At 44.5% G+C, this 18,068-nt stretch overlaps 1 protein-coding gene across 2 annotated transcripts in view; it reads right to left on the bottom strand.

The window, feature by feature from the left end:
- The window catches only part of PTPN4 (protein tyrosine phosphatase non-receptor type 4), a 220,512-nt gene that overhangs the window by 17,387 nt on the left and 185,057 nt on the right, over window positions 1–18,068 (bottom strand). For both annotated transcript variants that reach the window (XM_054970596.1, XM_054970597.1), the window contains exon 25: window positions 15,888–16,036. In XM_054970596.1, the coding sequence (XP_054826571.1) occupies window positions 15,888–16,036 (149 nt within the window). The remainder of the gene's footprint in view (window positions 1–15,887; window positions 16,037–18,068) is intronic.

The raw sequence follows: 18,068 nt of genomic DNA, 5'->3' as shown, positions 1-18,068 counted from the left end.
AGAAACAGCTGCAGAGTTTCCTGAAGGAGACTTCAGCCCTGGATCCCTTCCAGTCCGGCCTCCGCCTGGGCCATGGGACCGAGACACTGCTGGTCGCCCTCACGGACGATCTTCGTAGACACCTGGATCGAGGTGGAACAGCGCTGCTGATTTTACTAGATCTTTTGGCAGCGTTTGATACGGTTGATTATGATCTTCTGACTCACCACCTCGTCGACATGGGAATTCAAGGGATGGCATTACAGTGGCTTGTCTCCTTTCTCCATGGTCGGGGACAGAGGGTGGCGCTAGGGGAGAAGTTGTCATCCCACTATCCACTAGTGTGTGGTGTGCTGCAGGGGGCAATACTTTCCCCATTATTGTTCAATATCTATATGCACCCCCTCGCCCAGCTGGTGCGTAGTTTCAGGCTTGGATGTCATCAGTAGGCTGATGACACCCAGCTATACCTGTTGATGGACGACTGGCCTGGATTGGCCCCAGATGTCCTGGAGCATGCTTTTGAAGCCGTGGCTGGATGGTTGAGGCACAGTTGGCTGAAGTTAAATCCCGTGAAGATGGAGATCCTATACTTGAGTCATGGGAGTGTGGATTTGGGGCCCAGGCTTCCTATACTCAATGGGGCGGTGCTTACACCAGCTCCGAGAGTTAGGAGCCTGGGGGTGATCTTGGACGCCTCCTTGAAAATGGAGGCCCAGGTCATGGTGGTTGCCAGGTTGTCGTTCTTCCATCTCTGACAGACCAGACAACTCGCCCCCTATCTTTTGACCCATGACCTAACTACAGTGGTCCAGGCAATGGTCACCTCTAGGTTAGACTACTGTAATGCGCTCTATGCAGGGCTTCCCTTGAACTTGATCCAGCGGTAACAAGTGGTCCAAAATGTGGCGGTGCGTGTCATCACCAGAGTGCCTTCTAATGCACATGTTACACCGGTATTGTGCCAGCTGCATTGGTTACCGGTGGAGTACCAGTTCAGATTCAAGGTTTTGGTATTAACCTATAAAGCCCTATGTGGACCGGGACCGGTGTATCTGCAGGACCACCTCTCCCTATATGAGCCCCAGAGGACACTTCGATCCAGCAACGAACAGCTGTTAATGGTTCCTGGCCCCAGGGAGGCCCGCCTAGCGTCAACCAGGGCCAGGGCCTTTTTGGTCCTGGCTCCAACCTGGTGGAACGCTCTGTCTAAAGAGACTAGGGCCCGGCCGGATTTGTTATCCTTCCGCTGGGCCTGCAAGATAGAGCTGTTCCGCCAGGCATATGGTTGTGTTACCAGAACTGCTATTTTATAGGGGAAATTAGCACACAGTTCGGCTTGAGCTAGCGCAGATCTTTAACCAATATATACCAGAGTCAGTCTATCAGATTACTCAGACAAGAAAGAGGAGGCTAATATTCAAATAAATAATGTTTACTAACAGTGTTGCATATGCCTGACATAGCACTTACATACAGCAGACATACAAGAACTCAGAAATAAAGATTGGAAAGAGTTACAGAGACATTTGCATTAGCAGGTTCCCACTTGAGATCAATGGCAGAGAAAGGCAATACATTACCTGATCACGGCAAGAAGCAGAGATTCCAGCAGTGAGGTGTGTGTGGGGGGCGATATAGAGGGTCCATCTGGGTTGGGGATGGCACGCAGCACCTGGCCGAGCATGGCGCCAGGCACTGGGCACGGCACCCAGCACCGAGCACCTAGTGTCAGGCAGAGCCTGCTTAAATAGCTAAAAATGTACCCTGGGGCAGGGGCATTCCATGTGATTCTCAGGAGGGGGAACAAAATCTTGATGGCTCTATAACTATCGCTAATGGGCCACTTTAGAGTCTAATTGTGTGATAGTGACACCTTGGGAAGAGGGGACAAAGGAGGGGAGGGGAGTGCCGGGCGGGTTGATCAGATCTGTCAGGAAGCTGGAGTTGTCTTGATGGGATCCATCCCTGGAATGCGGTTGTTGTATTGACATGCATCCATTAGGTGTTCTGGACAGCCGACAAGTAGCTTCCATCTCAGGGTGGCTTCCAGTGATATGCATATCAGGGTGAGGCTGGGATCTGTGAACATGACAGGAGCCTGGTCTTGAACTGGCAGGCTCAAAGCAAACTGTCCATGGTGACTCTCTGCTGCCTGAGAACATGGCTTCTCTCCTGGCACTCTTCATGGGCTGGCTAGCAGGCTGCCCAGTGGCGGGGGCAGACTCAGTGACCGTCCTGCAAGGAGCTCCCTGCGGGAACTGACCAGGGGGTGCCTGGCCAGGCTCGCGGAGGGTCCCTCCGGCTGGCACTGTGCTGCTAGAGGCATGGCTCTGGGCCCAGGTGGGGTATGTGTCCAAGGAGGTGGAAAACAGGCATTGGTGAACACAGTCCATACTAGTAGAGAGGCAGGAGGCAGGCATGGGCAATGCTGCTCCTAATAGAGTCTTTGGCAGAGCCTCAAAACAGCAAGGTAGGAAACTGACACAATTCACAGCAGGCTCCATAACAGGAGGGGGGCCCCTGGCAACAGTTGACGCTGGTTGGGCCTCCCCACCAGCCGACTAGAGGAAAACATACCCCACTACCCACCCAGTCTGTTAAATATTTGGAGATGGTTGGGTAGTGGTTACTGGAGAAGTCTGTTGCTGTGTGTTTTGAATATTTATGTGGTTTTATTGGTTTTAAAGTTATATGTATTTTAAATTACTATACTGATTGTAATCCGCCCTGAGCTTGCTGATGCGGGAAGGGTGGAATATTAATTAATTAATGGTGGATCTACTTGCCTTTAAAATTTCCTCATCCATTTCGAGATCTTACTGTGCTCTTCTTAAATGTAAATACTCAAACTTAAATAATGAAAAGCTTCTTCACACTGACTATGATCTAAAGAATGGAATCTAAAAGCAAGAGCAGTAGAGTTTTACTTATTTAAAAAATTTATGTGTTGCCTGTCCAGATATTTGCTTAGCTAAAAATCATACCAGATTTATCAGAGCCAGACATTACCTTTGTATTTATGTCACTTATAGATAGATAGAAGTGTGTATATATTTCAGCTGAAAATCAAACTTTTGCTTTTAAAACCATATTTTCCACACATTTGGAAGCTATTGTGAATAATTTAAAACAGCTCTATTTAAGTCAGTTATAGGAGTGCTGCAATTTTTGCAACAGGTTAATATATACATATATTTGTCCAGAAGATGGCATCAAAGGGTAGCTCAAATGTGACAAAAGAGAATCACATTGCTGAAAGAGGGCAAAGGCCATCCACTCTTAACTATCTGCTCTAAACCATGACCTTTCACCCATCAGCCTTAATAGATGAGCCTCTAAAATTAAAACAGTGCCACAAGAAAAAAGCAGCTACAATTACTACCAATTAATTAGTATCCAATGATGCAAGAAAATATGCTAGCCACTAAAGGCCAGGGAGGTATAACAGACCTAAAATTTCAGCCTAGTACAATTGTTACAGTGTCTCTAGCACCACTGATCTGTTATAAAGAGATCAAACAAGGGTATAAACAAAAACTAAGATATCTAGAAATGCTACTAGATACTAGAAATGCTACTATATATGTAAAACAATTCAAGATACTCAATATTTTGGCCTAGCTGTAGCAATCTCTAATAGCCCACAATAGAAGGAGGGACATCAAATGGAAGAAGGCTTTTTTGCTTTATGGACTCCCTTCTATAACTGGATTAAAGATAAATATAGAGACTAAAATGTCGTAAGGCAATATTGTAATGAAATATCAGTAACCACAATCAAATATCTGGTAGGATAAAGTATGAGATATGGAGAACCAAGCTTAATGATTTTTTTCTTTCTTAGCACTTTTTTCTTTCTCTTTTTCTTACTCTTTTTTCCTATTTTCTAATGCTATCTATATGGAAAACTAATAAAATACATACAAAAAAAAATAGAAGGAGGGACATCAGGTCCTTCAAGAAAGGAGCCCTGATCCCCACTGACTCATAAATTGTAAGATATCTTTCATAAAATTTACCCATCTCAGTCTTTAACTAAATCACATTGTTCATCCCTCACAATTATTTCAGAGACTATCGATTATAAGAAAAATAGCTGAAAGAAGCCAAGGCTTTGAGTGACTGAAAACTCCCCAGCTCTTCTTGCCAGTTCCTGAATTTTCTCTTCTGTGGGAATGCAGGATAATTTCATGTTGATATACATTTCAGCCAGCAAAGAGAAGGAAATGAAGCACAGCACATTTTCTAGTTTGAAAGAAACCAGAAAACCACAAGCAGTACCACCATGACACAGCAAACTCTGGCTGTTCAAAAGTAACATTATTATGCATTATCTACTCATTTCAATGAACTTAATGTTCTCATCCTAACTTTTCCACAATGAACACAATTCTTTAGAATTTCAATATATACCTCATCAGTCCAAAAGAGAAAACTCTGAAAGAGCTGCACGTACCTGTAACTGTTGTTCATTGAGTGTTCTTCTGTGCAGGTACACAAAGGAACTGCACATATGCAGGCCAGCCGTGGATGTATCAATGCTCCAAAAGGCGTGAGACACTTGCCCCGCCTTTTCGTGCGTTTTTTGAATGGGCGCGGCTATAAAAGAAGGGGAGAGTGGATCCCTCCCTCAATTCAGTAAGCCGCCTGGTGAAGACGGAGAAATTAGCATATTTAAAGAGCACATGACAGGGAAAGGAGGGAGGAATGTGTGCCTGCACAGGAGAACTCTCAATGAACAAGTTACAGGTAGGTGCAACTCTGTTTTCATCGTCGTGTCTTCTGTGCAGTCCCACATGGGAGAGTAGCGAGCTACCTTACCCAGGAGGTAGGTGTGTTGCTCATAATCATCGAAAAAGACTCTTCAGGACAGCCTTGCCAACTGCAGCATCCCTGCTGGAGTCTATGTCAATTGCATAGTGTTTAATAAAGGTGGACGGAGTTGACGGTGGCTGCATTGCATAAGTTCATGAGTGGAATGCCCAGACTAAATGGTGACGTAGTCGGCTGGGCCCTTGTAGAATGTGCCCTGGTGTTCAAAGGGCACTGATGTTCGGATTGTTCATAACACTCTTTAATGAGCCACACCAACCAGTTGGAGATGATTTGAGTGGTAACTCCTTTGAAGGAAACAAATAGATTGGGGTCCTTTTTGAAGGCAAGAGTCCTGTCCAGGTAAAAACACAGAGCATGTTTGACGTCCCATGTGTGTAGCAGCCTGTCAGCCTCTGTAGAAGGTAAAGGACAAAACACTGGCAGAGTAATGTCTTGGTTGAGGTGAAAGGCAGAGACTACTTTGGGAAGGAACTGGAGACTGGGGAGAAGAACACTTTGTCTGCAAACATTCTGAGGAAAGGTGTATCGTGCCGCAGGGCTTGCTTGTTCATTCACCCTCCTAGCAGATGTTATGGCCACTAAGAAGGCTGTCCTAGCTGTCAGAAATTTGAGAGGACAGGTAGGTAGAAGCTTGAAAAGCTTATGCATGAGAGCTGTTAAAACCAAAGACAGACTCCACTGAGGAGTGGGTTTGGACACTGGAGGATAAACATTAGCCAACCCCTTAAGGAAGGACTTACATTCCGTTTGGGAGGAGACTGCCACCATACTTGTTCAGATAATGCATGGCAGTTGTGTTGTCTGTGGATATCTGAACATTCTTGCCCCTGACAAGGTGGAGAAATGCTTTTAGGGCAAATTGGATAGCCTTTAGTTCCAGAAGGTTGATGTGAAATTTTGACTCGTGTTGAGACCAAAGTCTGTTCACCTGATTGTCCCTGACAGGGAAGCATCCATGATGGAGAGCTGAATGGGGCTGGAACCGAACAGAGTCCCTACCATTAGGTTTCGTTTGTCGTTCCACCATGACAGGGTTTTGTGAATAATCATTAGAACTGAGAATTGCTTGGACAGGTTCTGGTAGTGCGGATGAATTACCCTGACAAACCAATTTTGTAAGGGCCGGAGCTGGAGTCTGGCAAACAGGACTATCAATGTCAGAGAGGCCATAAAACCTAACGCTTTTTGGATTTCCCTTGCACTTTGATGTCTGAAACAGCGCACCTTTTTCAGAGTGACTTGGAACTGAGCTATCCATTCCTTGGTGGGAAAAACCCAAGCCACTGTGGAGTCCAACACTGCTCCTACAAATGTTACCCTCTGTTGTGGAACCATGGAAGATTTCTCTAAATTGACCCTGAGACTAAGTTGCTGGAGGGTTGACAGTACTAATAAGATGTGATAAGAGACAGACTCTGGACTGGCCTACAATAAGCCAGTCTTCCAGATAGGGAAATATGGTACAACTCTTCTCCCTGAGGTGGCTGACAACTACTGCTATAACCTTGGTGAACTCCTGAGAGGTAGAGGAGAGGCTGAAAGGAAGGACCTTGTATTGGCACCCTTCGGAACTGCACTGAAAACGGAGAAATTGTCTGTACATTTATTGGGATGTGAAAGTAAGCATCCTTTAAGTCCACAGTAACAGACCAACATTGGGTTTCTAACAGGGGTAAAAACATCTTTCAATGGTAACGTTCTGAACTTTTTTGGAACAATAAACTTGTTTAGAAAATGGAGATCTAAGATGGAGCAGGAGCCCCCTGACTTTTTGTCCACCATGAAATAGTGGGAATAAACCCCATCGGAAACAGAGGAAGGAACCAGTTCTATTGTTTGTTTCAGCAATAGGCTTTGTATCTCCTTTACCAAAGTTGCTTGAGGCACGGAGGGGTTCGTCTGGGGAGGAACATTTGGAGGAATGGATTTGAATTCCAGGGAGTAACCCTCTCGAACTATTGACAACACCCCAAACTCTTGGGTAATTTTCTCGCATGCAGGAAACGGCAGGGATTGACTGACAGGGAGGGGCACTGGAACTGCCCTTAGACTTCTGACAGTAATACCTCCATCGAGGCAGATTAGTATTTATGATATTTATTGTTCTTTGATTGCACTTTCAGCACTTAGCACTTTTCATATAAGAAATATATAAAAATAAAAAATAAATCCAATAATATATATTTCAGCATTAGATACAGTAATATTGTGTTCTACCCTCTACCTTTTGCTTTACTTGTTGTTTCTATTCCAGAGGGGCCCCTTTATTTTCTCTCTCGAATACAGAAATTTAGGGCTGATGAGGCATAAACCTTTCCCCCCAAAATATCTAGCTTTCTGCCATCTTTATCTGTGGAGGCAGAATGACCAGCACCCTGTGGAAGACTCTTGCTTTGAAGGGTTTCTATAATGATAGAATTAGCAGGAGGGTGGTTGATCAGGAACCCAGCCCTGGTTTGCTTGGTCTTATGGAGGTTATCTAACATTCTTGAGGTTGCTGGTGTGGATGCCGGCATCAACTAAACTAATTTAATAACATCTATCACCCCCTGCATGATGGGAAATGCCACCAAGCCCACTGTCTCGGAGTACCTTGAAGACTGGGTCTGACAAAGTCGGAGCCGAACAAGCCACTTCAATTCCCAATGACCTGGCCATTCTGACCAACTGCTCAGAGTACAGGAGAAGGTCTTCAGCAGGAGATACAGCAGAGTCCTCTGTAATACATTTGGGAGAGGATGGCTTGGATGCCATGTTGGAATCAGAGTCGGAGCTGTCATCAGGTTGCATTGGTGGATCAAGTGTCGGTTTCATAGACCCAGTGTCCTTTGGAATCATTGGGGGAAACGAGGGAGGCCTTGCCTTCATGAGACCCGGAGATCCTCCCATGCCATAGGCGTAGTATTGGTAAGGAGATTCGTGAGGGTACGGAACCCATGGGCATCCGTGACTTCTAACCACCCCAAGACAACTCTTGGTGTAAATTGGAGCTGAGAAAGCTGCTTTCTTCTGTGCAGACTGCACTGGGGAAGGTGGTAATGGAAATAACAGCACTCCCAGGTCTGAGAGATCTGGAATCTCGCCTTCTAGAATGGAAGAAACTCAGGCCGACCGATGTCACAGGGTTGGAGAGGGCTTTCTTGGAGCCGCAGGCAGGCTAGATGTGACAGAGGCAGATGGAGCCAAAGCTTAGGACTGCTTTTTCTTTTGCGGTTTTGGCATCAGGTGCTTTCCAGTATGCCTTGACTTCAGCTTGACCTTTTTCAACAGTGGCTTGGATGAAGACTGAGATGGGCCAGAATCTTTATGAACCAACTGGTTTGTATTGCCGGCGCTTGGAGCTGAGGTAGAAGAAACTGACTGGAACTTATTATCGGCACTTGGAGCCGAAGTAATAAGTACCGAGGAGGCCTGTTCTGAGTACTGCAGCCCTTTTTTAGCAGCTTTCATCAGTTCCAAATTGGAGACACCCTTCAGGGCTTACTCACATAATGCTGCTCTTAGGCGCAATGCCCATTCATGTAGGGCCTTTTGTGCAAATTGCATGCACATGCCATAGCACTCAGTAACGTGTGCCTTTCCAAGGCACATTAGGCATTTCTCGTGCCCATCGGATTGGGCCATCTTGGACCCACACTTGAGGCACTTCTTGAAGAGTGCCTTCAAAGTCATTGTCGTCTTCTCACTTTCTTTCTTCTATCTCAGATTTGAGGAGGAGATCAAAGCACATCCTTCAGTGGTAGCTAAAGAACTGAGGGACGCATCTGGTCGCCCCCGCCTTTTATAGCTGCGCCCACTCAAAAAGCACACAAAAAAGCCGTACGTCTTGTGCCTTTTGGAGCTTTGATACATCTGCAGCTGGTTGGTGCATGTGCAGTTCCCACATGGGACTGCACAGAAGATACAGCGATGATTTCTTAAGTATACTTAAGAAAAGTTGGCACAATATGAAACTGTCCATATAAGTTGTGGCGAGAAAATATGATTATAACAGAGGAAAAGAAATCACAGACAGAAAGTTAACTTTTGAAAAGAATAAGAATTCTTGAAACACTACAGAAGTCCTCTCCCCCTCTTGGCACTAAACACTCCAGATTTAGATATAAGGTAACAGGACTTAATTCCTGCTATAGTATTACTCCAAGTACCTAATTCAATGTCAGAATGGAATGAATATATACATACACACATATTTTATATATATAATTAGTTACAGTTAAACTGAACAGATATTACTTTTTAAAGGATGATTTCCTAGCCAATTTATAGCACTCTTCCTAGACATGGCTACAATTATACAAGTATTCTGGAATTTCAGTCCCTATGCTTGTAAACCTCAAGTTTCATGTGGCTAGACCAAAAATAGACATTTCCTCACAAGTGAATAATCCAAACCAGCCGATATATATATATGAAATTTGGAGAGGTATACAAGAGCAGATAATGTGGTTTGCATTAGGAATTTAAGTACCTTTCATTTTCCAACACTAACCGATACCTACCTATTTTTGGACAAGGATTCAAGGTTAGACATGAAGAGAACCGAACTTTGGAAAGACCTCACCTGAAAGTTTCTTTTCTTCAGTGGGGCGAAAGCATCCAAACTGGTTAGGTCACGCCTCCTCTCACTCCAGGCAGGGCTATCATGAAAATTTTTGTGTTTGCCTTTTGGGATTGTGCGTGTGCTTCCCTCCAGACATAAAACAGCCTAGCTCAGGATGCTTCATTCAACCTTTTATTATAACAATTTCTCTATATATTTAAACCAGAACATCAAAAACAAATAGTGTCACAGATATAACCTTACTGTAATAGAATATAACAGTAACAATAGCAACACTGAAAATTGGGTGGGAGAACTGGAAGCCATCGCCGCACTGAAGAGAAGAAACCTTCAGGTAAGGTCCTTCCAATGTTCTCCTTCAGTGGGGGAAGGCATCCAAACTGGTTATGTAACCAAGCATAGCTCGGGTGGGAAATACTTAATTTACTGTTCCAGCACCCTTTGGGGTATACTTCTCCCAAATGCAGCCTCTACAAAACTCTGTTGATCAACTGTATAGTGCTTTACAAACCTGTTAAAGGACGAGCAAGCTAGGCTAGGCTATGAGATACCCGTGAGGATTAATTTTGAGGAAAGCATTGGTTGAAGAGAATACTGACTGTACTCTTTGAAAAAGATGATTTGAAACGGGCAATTGGGATCTAGACAACCCGTTAGAGGAATTACTACCAAGAGGAATTACTACCAAGTCATTTCATCAGAAAAAATATTATTCTGAATGAACTACAGCCATCTGCGAAGAAATTGACATTGAATAATTCTTACCTACGAAGCGGATACACGGTGCTGTGGAAACTACAATAGCTGAGTGGACTTGTGTTTATGGTGTTCTTAATGCATTTGCTTTTTATTTTTTCTGTGCAGTATATGAATATATGAATAGCACTTTAGACACCTTGCACTTTATTTATTGGCATAGAACTTCCATGTTAGCACTGGTATGAATGGTTTTCCGCCTATGAGTAGGGTTTGCAATTATTAAAACTGAAGAAATTGTATATTAAGCCTTGTACTTCTGTGTGAATTGCTTTATACCACTGTGAGGCTTGACATTGGTTGTATTATAGATTTATTAGTGTCAGTAAGCCAGACGAGGGTAATTTTGCTTTTCTTGTGCTATTTACCACGTTTCTCTCTTTTCAAGTCCAATAAAAGGCATCTATCTTTCAGCCTCTCTCTCATCGAACCTGGACAGGAATCTTAGCATTTTCCTGTTCTTGGTAGTCACAAACAGGTCCATCACTGGTGTTTATAACGTTTGGTGAGGTCCTGAAACACTTGGTTGTTCAGAGACCACTGTGCTTGGTCCATGTCTTGCCAACTCAACCAGTTGGCCTGTGTGTTTAATGTTCCCTGGATATGTTGAGCCCAAAGACCTTTTAGGTGTTTTTCTGCCCACTGTAAGACCTGTATGGCTTCCTGGTGCAGAGGAAGGGCTCTTGTTCCTCCTTGACGGTTTGTGTGCGCTTTGGCAGGAATATTGTCAGTCTTTACCAGCACAGACTTCCCTCTGATCTGCTTCCAGAAGGCAAGCAATGCCAGTTTTATTGCTCTGAGCTCCAGCCAATTGATGCTGTTCCTTCTCTCTGTTTGGGACCATTTCCCTTGAACAACCGTGTCCAAGCAATGGGCTCCCCAACCTCTCAGGTTGGCATCCGTCATCACTATGATCTGACTGTTTGGGCAAAAGGGAACTCCCTGAGACAGATTTGACAGAGATGCCCACCATATTAGAGAGCTCTTTAATGCCATAGTCAGCATGATGCTTTTGTGTCTCTTCTCCCTTACATCCCTTTGGTAAGGGATCAGAGTACACTGCAGTGTTGTTGTGTGGAACTTGGCCTATGTCACTAAGTGAACTGTAAGTATAAGAAGTCCCAGAAGTTGTGTCAGAGTCATTTCATCTGTTTTTTTATGACATAGTAAGGTTGAAATTAATTTTTTTATTTTTAATTGTCTTTCCAGTGGCAAGTAGACTCTTGCTATTAGAGTGTCTATCTTAGCTCCTAGATGTATCAAACTTTGTGATGGAAATTATCTGACTCTTTTGTGTGTTTATAAGAAACCCATGGTCTTGGAGAAGCTGCACTACTGTCTGTGTGTCTGAGCTGCACTTCTCCTTGTTTGGTGCCCTTCAAAGGATATTGTCCAAAAAGGGAAAAATATGTATTCCCTGCTGCCTTAAAGCTGCTACTAAGGTAATCAGTACCTTCGTAAACACCCTTGAAGGTGATGACAGTCTGAAAGGGAGAGCCTTGTACTGATAGTGCTTTTCCCTAAAGGCAAAACAAAGGTACTTTCAGGAACTTGGGTGTATAGGAATGTGCAGGTAGGCTTCCTTGTTGTATTGACTGCAAAATGGACTGCAGGGATTCCATTCTGAATTTCTACCATGACACCCAGAGATTGATGTCCTTTAAATTCAAAATAGCTGTCCAGTCCCCTGATTTTTTGGAGACTAAAAAGAGGTTAGAACATGCCCCTTGGAAACATCGTTGAAAACGGACAGGCTCTATGGCTGGCTCCAATTTTCAGCAGGTGCTGTATTGCCTCCTGCATCAGGTTAGGTTTTGACTGTATCCAGGGATACTGGTGACTGTATGAAGCAACATGGGGGAAGCGTCACAAATTGGATCTTGTAACCGATCTTCACTATGGATAAGACCCATCCATCTGTGGTGGTCTTTTCCCAATTGCTGGAGAAAAGTGAAAGTCATCCCCTGATCCTGGAGTCATGCTGAAGGTTTCTTGTTTGGAGTACTCGAGTCCCGGTGTTTTGTGTTTGGGAAGCGCCTCCCTTGGAATCTGAACTGGTAAGTAAATTGCCTTCTAAGTCTTGATTCCCTGTTGTCTCTGAGTCTAATTGGTGTCCTGTAGGAATGAAAGGACTAAAAAGATTTCGATTTGTTGTCCTTTTCTTTATTAGAGGAGGTAGATGGCATAGCCTTCTTGGTTTCAACCAGGACGTTGTCAAGCACTCTTTCTCTGAAGAGCAGACGACCAGAATATTTTTCAGTGGTTAGGTTAGACTTAGATAGGGTGTCTACCTTCCAGTGTTTCAGCCAGAGGTTCCTTCTTACAACGTCTGCTGCTTGGGCTCTGACACAAAATTGGATGCTGTCCTGTGATGCATCTGAAGCAAACTGGACAGCTCTATTTTTAGCACAGACGTTTTTAAAGCCAGTGGATCTGGTTCAGGCTGTTGTAGTAAGTCCGTATTACAATTGCATGGGTGAAACTGGATAGGACTGCTGAAGCTCTTCTTACTAACAAAGCCGCCTTGTGATTTTTTGAGGACAGATTCATTCTTTTTGTCCACTGGGTCCTTCAATACATTATCCCCATCTTTTGACAGAACTGTGCTCAAGTGCAGTGCAACCACAAGAGCGTTCACTAGGGGGACCTTGAGATTCTCCATGGCCTCATCAGGCAAGGAATAAAACCTCTTTACAGTTGAAGGCGGAGTAGACCCATAGCCAGGAACAGATCATTCCGAACATATGGCTTCATCAAAGTTCTCAGGAAAAGGACAGCTTGACATCTTTTTTGGTGGTTTTTTAAAACCTCTAGCGTTTGGGGTGGGCGGGGTGGTTTCTGCAGAATTTTCTTGGCTGGGAAAATTTAAAGTGGTAACCACCTTTTTAAGCAGCCTCTGAAAGTGCTCTGGCTGGAACAGCCTGGCTGAACTGTCCTTCATATCTGACTCCTCTCCCAACCACTCTTCCTCCTCTCTGTCTGATGTCATGGTAGCTGGAGGGTTAACTGACACAGAATCCTCTGTGCCGGAGTCCTGTCTTGGGGGGAGAGAGCTCCCTGTCTGAACACGTCTGCAATGCTTTACAGGCTGAGGAGGGGATGGGGATCTTGCTCTGTCTGATCTGCCCCTCTTAGGACTTTTATTTGACTCTTTAAAACATTTACATCTGGGCTGTACTCTCTCTAGAGTTGATAAGACAGAAGAGTCTGAGGACTCCAGGGCTGTGGAGAGAGCGGAGCTGCGAGCTTGGAGCCTTTTCCTAGACTCAGTGCATTCACCCGCTGACAATCTGTCAATCCCTGCTCCCTTTTCCCCTCCCATTTCAGAGGAAAGGGGGTTAATGTTGGGGCCTGTAACTTGTTGGGGGTTCATCCAGGCTGATTTCCAAGCTTGCATCATTCACTCCATGGGGGTGGTCCAAAGAGAGCAGGAAAAAATGGCATGCTCGCCATATTCATAGCTCCTGATGCAGCCAGCGTCCCTGGAATGGCCATCTGAGCTAGCCAGAGGTGGAGGAAACTTGCCAGGGAAGTCCCAATTCTGGGGTCTTCGTCCACCAGTAGGGAACCAAGGGGGTCTTGAGCATAATCTGAGGCACTGACTCTCCACCCATGGGGCTGTTAATGGTCGGTGTGAAGGAATTACGGCTTGGCCTGGTGACCTCTGTGTTGCAGAGAAGCTGACCCTCCTCGCCTTTCCCATGCTGTTGTGCTGTCAGCGAGGATAAGGTAGATTTGATCAAGGAGAGATCATAGGGCTCTGAAACTCCTGATTGGTCAGCTTGTATGGCTGTGGAGCCAGCAAACCTCATTTGCCCATCCCCTTTGCCTGAAGCCTCAGATGAGGAGGATTTTTCCTTCACACAATCTCTCTTCCCCCTAGACCCAGAGCCCTGGGTCTTTTGGGGGAAATTATTTTCCATAGTTGTCCCTCTGTATAATCGGGTTTTCCCACATTTTATTACAAGATAGTTAGAGCTAAGCTCTAGCATCTTCTTGGCATGGCAGGGCTATTCAAACTGGAGGGTAGCATGTGCACAATCCCAAAAGGCATACACGAAAATCTGCATAGCCCTGCCTGGAGTGAGAGGAGGCATGACCTAACCAGTTCGGATGTCTTCCCCCACTGAAGGAGAATTTTGATCCAAATAATGCAGTTGTTTCACACATTCAAGGAAATCACAGGGATCAGCACACTGGAAGTGCAATGAATCAGCTTCACTCTGAAGGCCAAGCTAGATGTGACAGCTGCCACAGGTTTATCTGACATGATGTTTAGTTGTAGTTTTTTTAGGCAAAGAACCACAAGGCCCCATCCAGAACAGGCGTGCAGCAAGGCAGCCCTAGCCATGCAGGCTTGTTCGCCAGCCAGCCCACCCAGAAGCATGGCAAAGCCAAGAGACAGTATGAAGAAGACAGTGGTGCGGTAGCACAATCTGTTCACCCAGAGGTGTAATAATAATAACAGTTCATTTGTGTACCACCCTTCTGAACAGATTAGTGCCCACTCAGAGCTGTGAAAAAAGTCAGTGTTGTTATTATCCTCACAATACAGCTGGGGAGCTCGGGCTGAGAGGAATGGCTTACCCAAGACCCCCACAGAGCTCATGGCAGTACTGGGAGTTGAGCCAGCAGAGTGCTGATTCATAGCCCAGCCACTTAACCACGGTTACAGCACCTCTTGCCTTGCCCAGGAGTACCAGGTGGGAAGGGGAGAAGGACTGCCCCTCAGCCCTCCAGCTGGCTGCTGCCGCTTCTGCTCCCCCCCATGCTCCAGGTTGTAGAACAGCGGTGGCTGCATAGCTGGGCGTGTAAGCAGTCATGTGCCACCGCCACCATCCTCTTGCTTGTGGCTTCTTTCGCAAAAGAAAGACAGAGACCTGGCCAGTGAGTCCATGCAGCTCTGCTGCTGCTGTCTTCTTCCTGCTCTTGACTGGCTTTGCCAAACCACCGGACTTTGCTGGCTGGCCAGCAAGCCCACATGCCTAGTGCGCCATCAGCATTCACCTGTTCTGGATGGGGCTTCACGGCTGTGTGTTAAAAAAACTACAAATCAATTAAAATGCATCAGTGGACATGGAGATAAACCTGTGGCAGCTGTCATATCTAGCTTGGCCCTGAGAGCCTTGGCTTGCTTATCATGAGAGATCCAAACTCTAGATGTGACTGTTCTTTTGACTATAGAACAACTGTAGAAACTACTAGAAATACCCATCAATTTGAGTTCTAGTTAGCTCAGTCTTAAAATTCAGCACAGTCTGTGGTGAGTATCAATTGTCTCCAGGTGACCAAGCACATCCCATATCAGCAGTGAAAGAACCAGACATGAAGCTGGTATAAAGATTCAAAAGGTAGAGAGACCCAAAGAAATAACTGGATTGTGCGCTGGATCAGTTAAAGCATGAAACTGATTGGCTTGTGTTGCTAATTCCTTTCTGAATATCATTGTTTATGTAGATAGTAAAGCTGCCTAAGTAATGCTTCTTTCCCAAGCCCGTCTTATTAAGTATACTGACATAAATAGGTCTGATGCTGTTACGTTGCATGAAAATATGTTTTAAAGCCATGAGGCCATTCAATTTATCTTAATCTTAAAAAATCAAAAGGAAAATAATATGTAACTGTTTCTTCTTATGGACAGGGTTTCAAAATTTAGTTATGTAGTATTTAAAAATGAGCATAAAGTGAAATAATGCTATCAAACTTGGTAAAAACAAGATAAAATTAGTTTGTCCTATTAACTAAATACCTGCAGTGGACGATAACAGGTTCTTCTCGGCCAGTTCTTTTTTTCCGTACAAGACACACAAAATCCAGGAAATCGCTGGAATCATCAGGAACTCCATGATCGGGCCATGCTATGTACTGGATCTGAGTGAGCTGACGGTGCTCATTTTTCTAGTAAGAGAAAATGTGCCCTAATGTAATCAAATGTATCTCTGTTTTTCTATAGTAATTTTGACTTTCAAAGACATTGTTTCAAGTTCTTACTTCGACAAAAGTTGGTAACAGTAAAATAAGAGTAGTAAATTAATAATTCATTACAGGGTAAAACAGGGATTGGAAGATTACACATGCTGTTAAGTTATAAAATCAACTGCTGTGATGATCTGGGGATAAAAATCAATTAAATTCAGCATATGAATTCCCTAAATAAAATATATTTGAGAGGTAAATTGACATACATTACACCACTGTAGACTGAATTAGGAATACACAAATACAACAGGCAAAAATCTGTTTCTGCATGAGGGAGAACAAAGAGCTATTTCTTTACCTGTTTGGTGTTTTCTGTAGTTATATTAATGCAAAATTGTTTAGGGAGAAACAATAGCTACAAAAGGCAGCATTAAAAGCTCGATGAATACAATGTTATAGGCATAAAGAGGAAATTCTGATCTGTTCTTCTAGTGGACAGTTTATTCTTCACTGGGTTAGTCCTACCTGTTGGACTGTAGGTAAGGGGAACCAAACTGGCCTTTGAAGTTGCAAGCCCCCAGTCATCAAGAAAGAACAGAAAAGCAATGTGTAAGATTTTTCTTCTCTCCTCATGAATGGGAATTAATTCTTCATTGGATTGGAAAATAATCCCCTTCCTTACTTAAATCTCCTGCACCAATTAAGTTCTTATCGTTGAGGATCCTTTAGATCCTGAGGTACTCTATGTCCAAAGCTAATGCAGCTGGGCTATAGTATCAACTTTTAAGTGAATGCATGAAAGTATGGACTGATTCCCATATGACTGTTTTATAGATATCTTCCAGCCTTTCTTCTGATTGCTGCTGTAGTCACTCACCTTATTGGTCAGAACCTCTGTGGAAGAGAGGGTAGGATGAGCAAACAAGAACCGGGGATGGAGAGGAGGCTGCAATGTTTGGGCTTAGGATCATGAATGGGTAGGAGATGCTCAGACATGGGCACTGCCAACAACTGATGAGTTCCTGTTGGAAATGAAGTACCAGTCACAGCATCTTGGAGTGAGATGATATTGCTGATGGAGGCTGAGGCTGTGGTGTCTGAGAGGGATCTTGTGCCTGAGCTTTCTGCCAAAAGAAGTGTTGAGCACAAGGGAGCTGACCAATCCTGTGTTGATGAAGAGGGCTTGACCTATGAAGCAAGGAGACCTGATGTCTGCCTGCCTGTGAAAACTCCTTAGACTGACAGTAACCAAAGCAGGAACAGTCTTGGGATCAAAGAGAACAATCTCTGGAGACCTTTCACAAAAGCTACTGACATGGAGAAGAGTGGATAATGTCCACAGAAGTATCTTCTACTTGCCCTTCAGAGACACCTATTGCACCTCAGCAGAATGCCATATAGGAGGCAGTGGTCAAGGACGAGCCAGGCTCTTCAAAATGGGTACAGCAGAGGTAACTGACAACTGCTCAGGGCCCATCGATGCTGAAGGCTCTGCCAAAGAAGGCTGGGGTAGAGCTGCTGGAGAGGCTATGCTCTTGTGTTAATTATCCTCTTCCTCCTCCTCCTTTGGCTTGATGGATGGGGGCTTCAACTTACAAGGGTATTCTGGGGCTCAGACAGTAGTCAGTGCCAATGCCTAATTAAAAACATGGATCAAGTCTGGATGCTGGGACAACTTTGAGATGGGAGGCAGGGACCTCCTTTTTTATAGTGCAGAAGACAAGACGGAATGCTCAAATATGAGAAGCAGATGGGACAGACGATTTCTATGAGCTTGTTTGGTAAACTTAAGACAGCAATGGCAGGAATTGACTGATGTTGCTCACTGAGATACAGAAGGCATTCTGCATGACTGACTGTAGTGGCTAACTTCCACCTCACAAAACACATAGCTTAAAGGTAGTCTCCTGTTTCATACAGAAAGGAGAAAATGGGGGGGGGGATGAGAAGGAGGGATCTAAGCCCCCATTCACTGTGTGCCATTTACTGATGGATATAAGGGAAAATAGGT

The sequence above is a fragment of the Eublepharis macularius genome, chromosome 2 (assembly GCF_028583425.1).
Source record: "Eublepharis macularius isolate TG4126 chromosome 2, MPM_Emac_v1.0, whole genome shotgun sequence".
In the NCBI taxonomy this organism is placed as follows: Eukaryota; Metazoa; Chordata; class Lepidosauria; order Squamata; family Eublepharidae; genus Eublepharis; species Eublepharis macularius.
The sequence above is the reverse complement of the archived record's forward strand: the minus strand, read 5'-3'. Positions and strand labels throughout refer to the sequence as shown.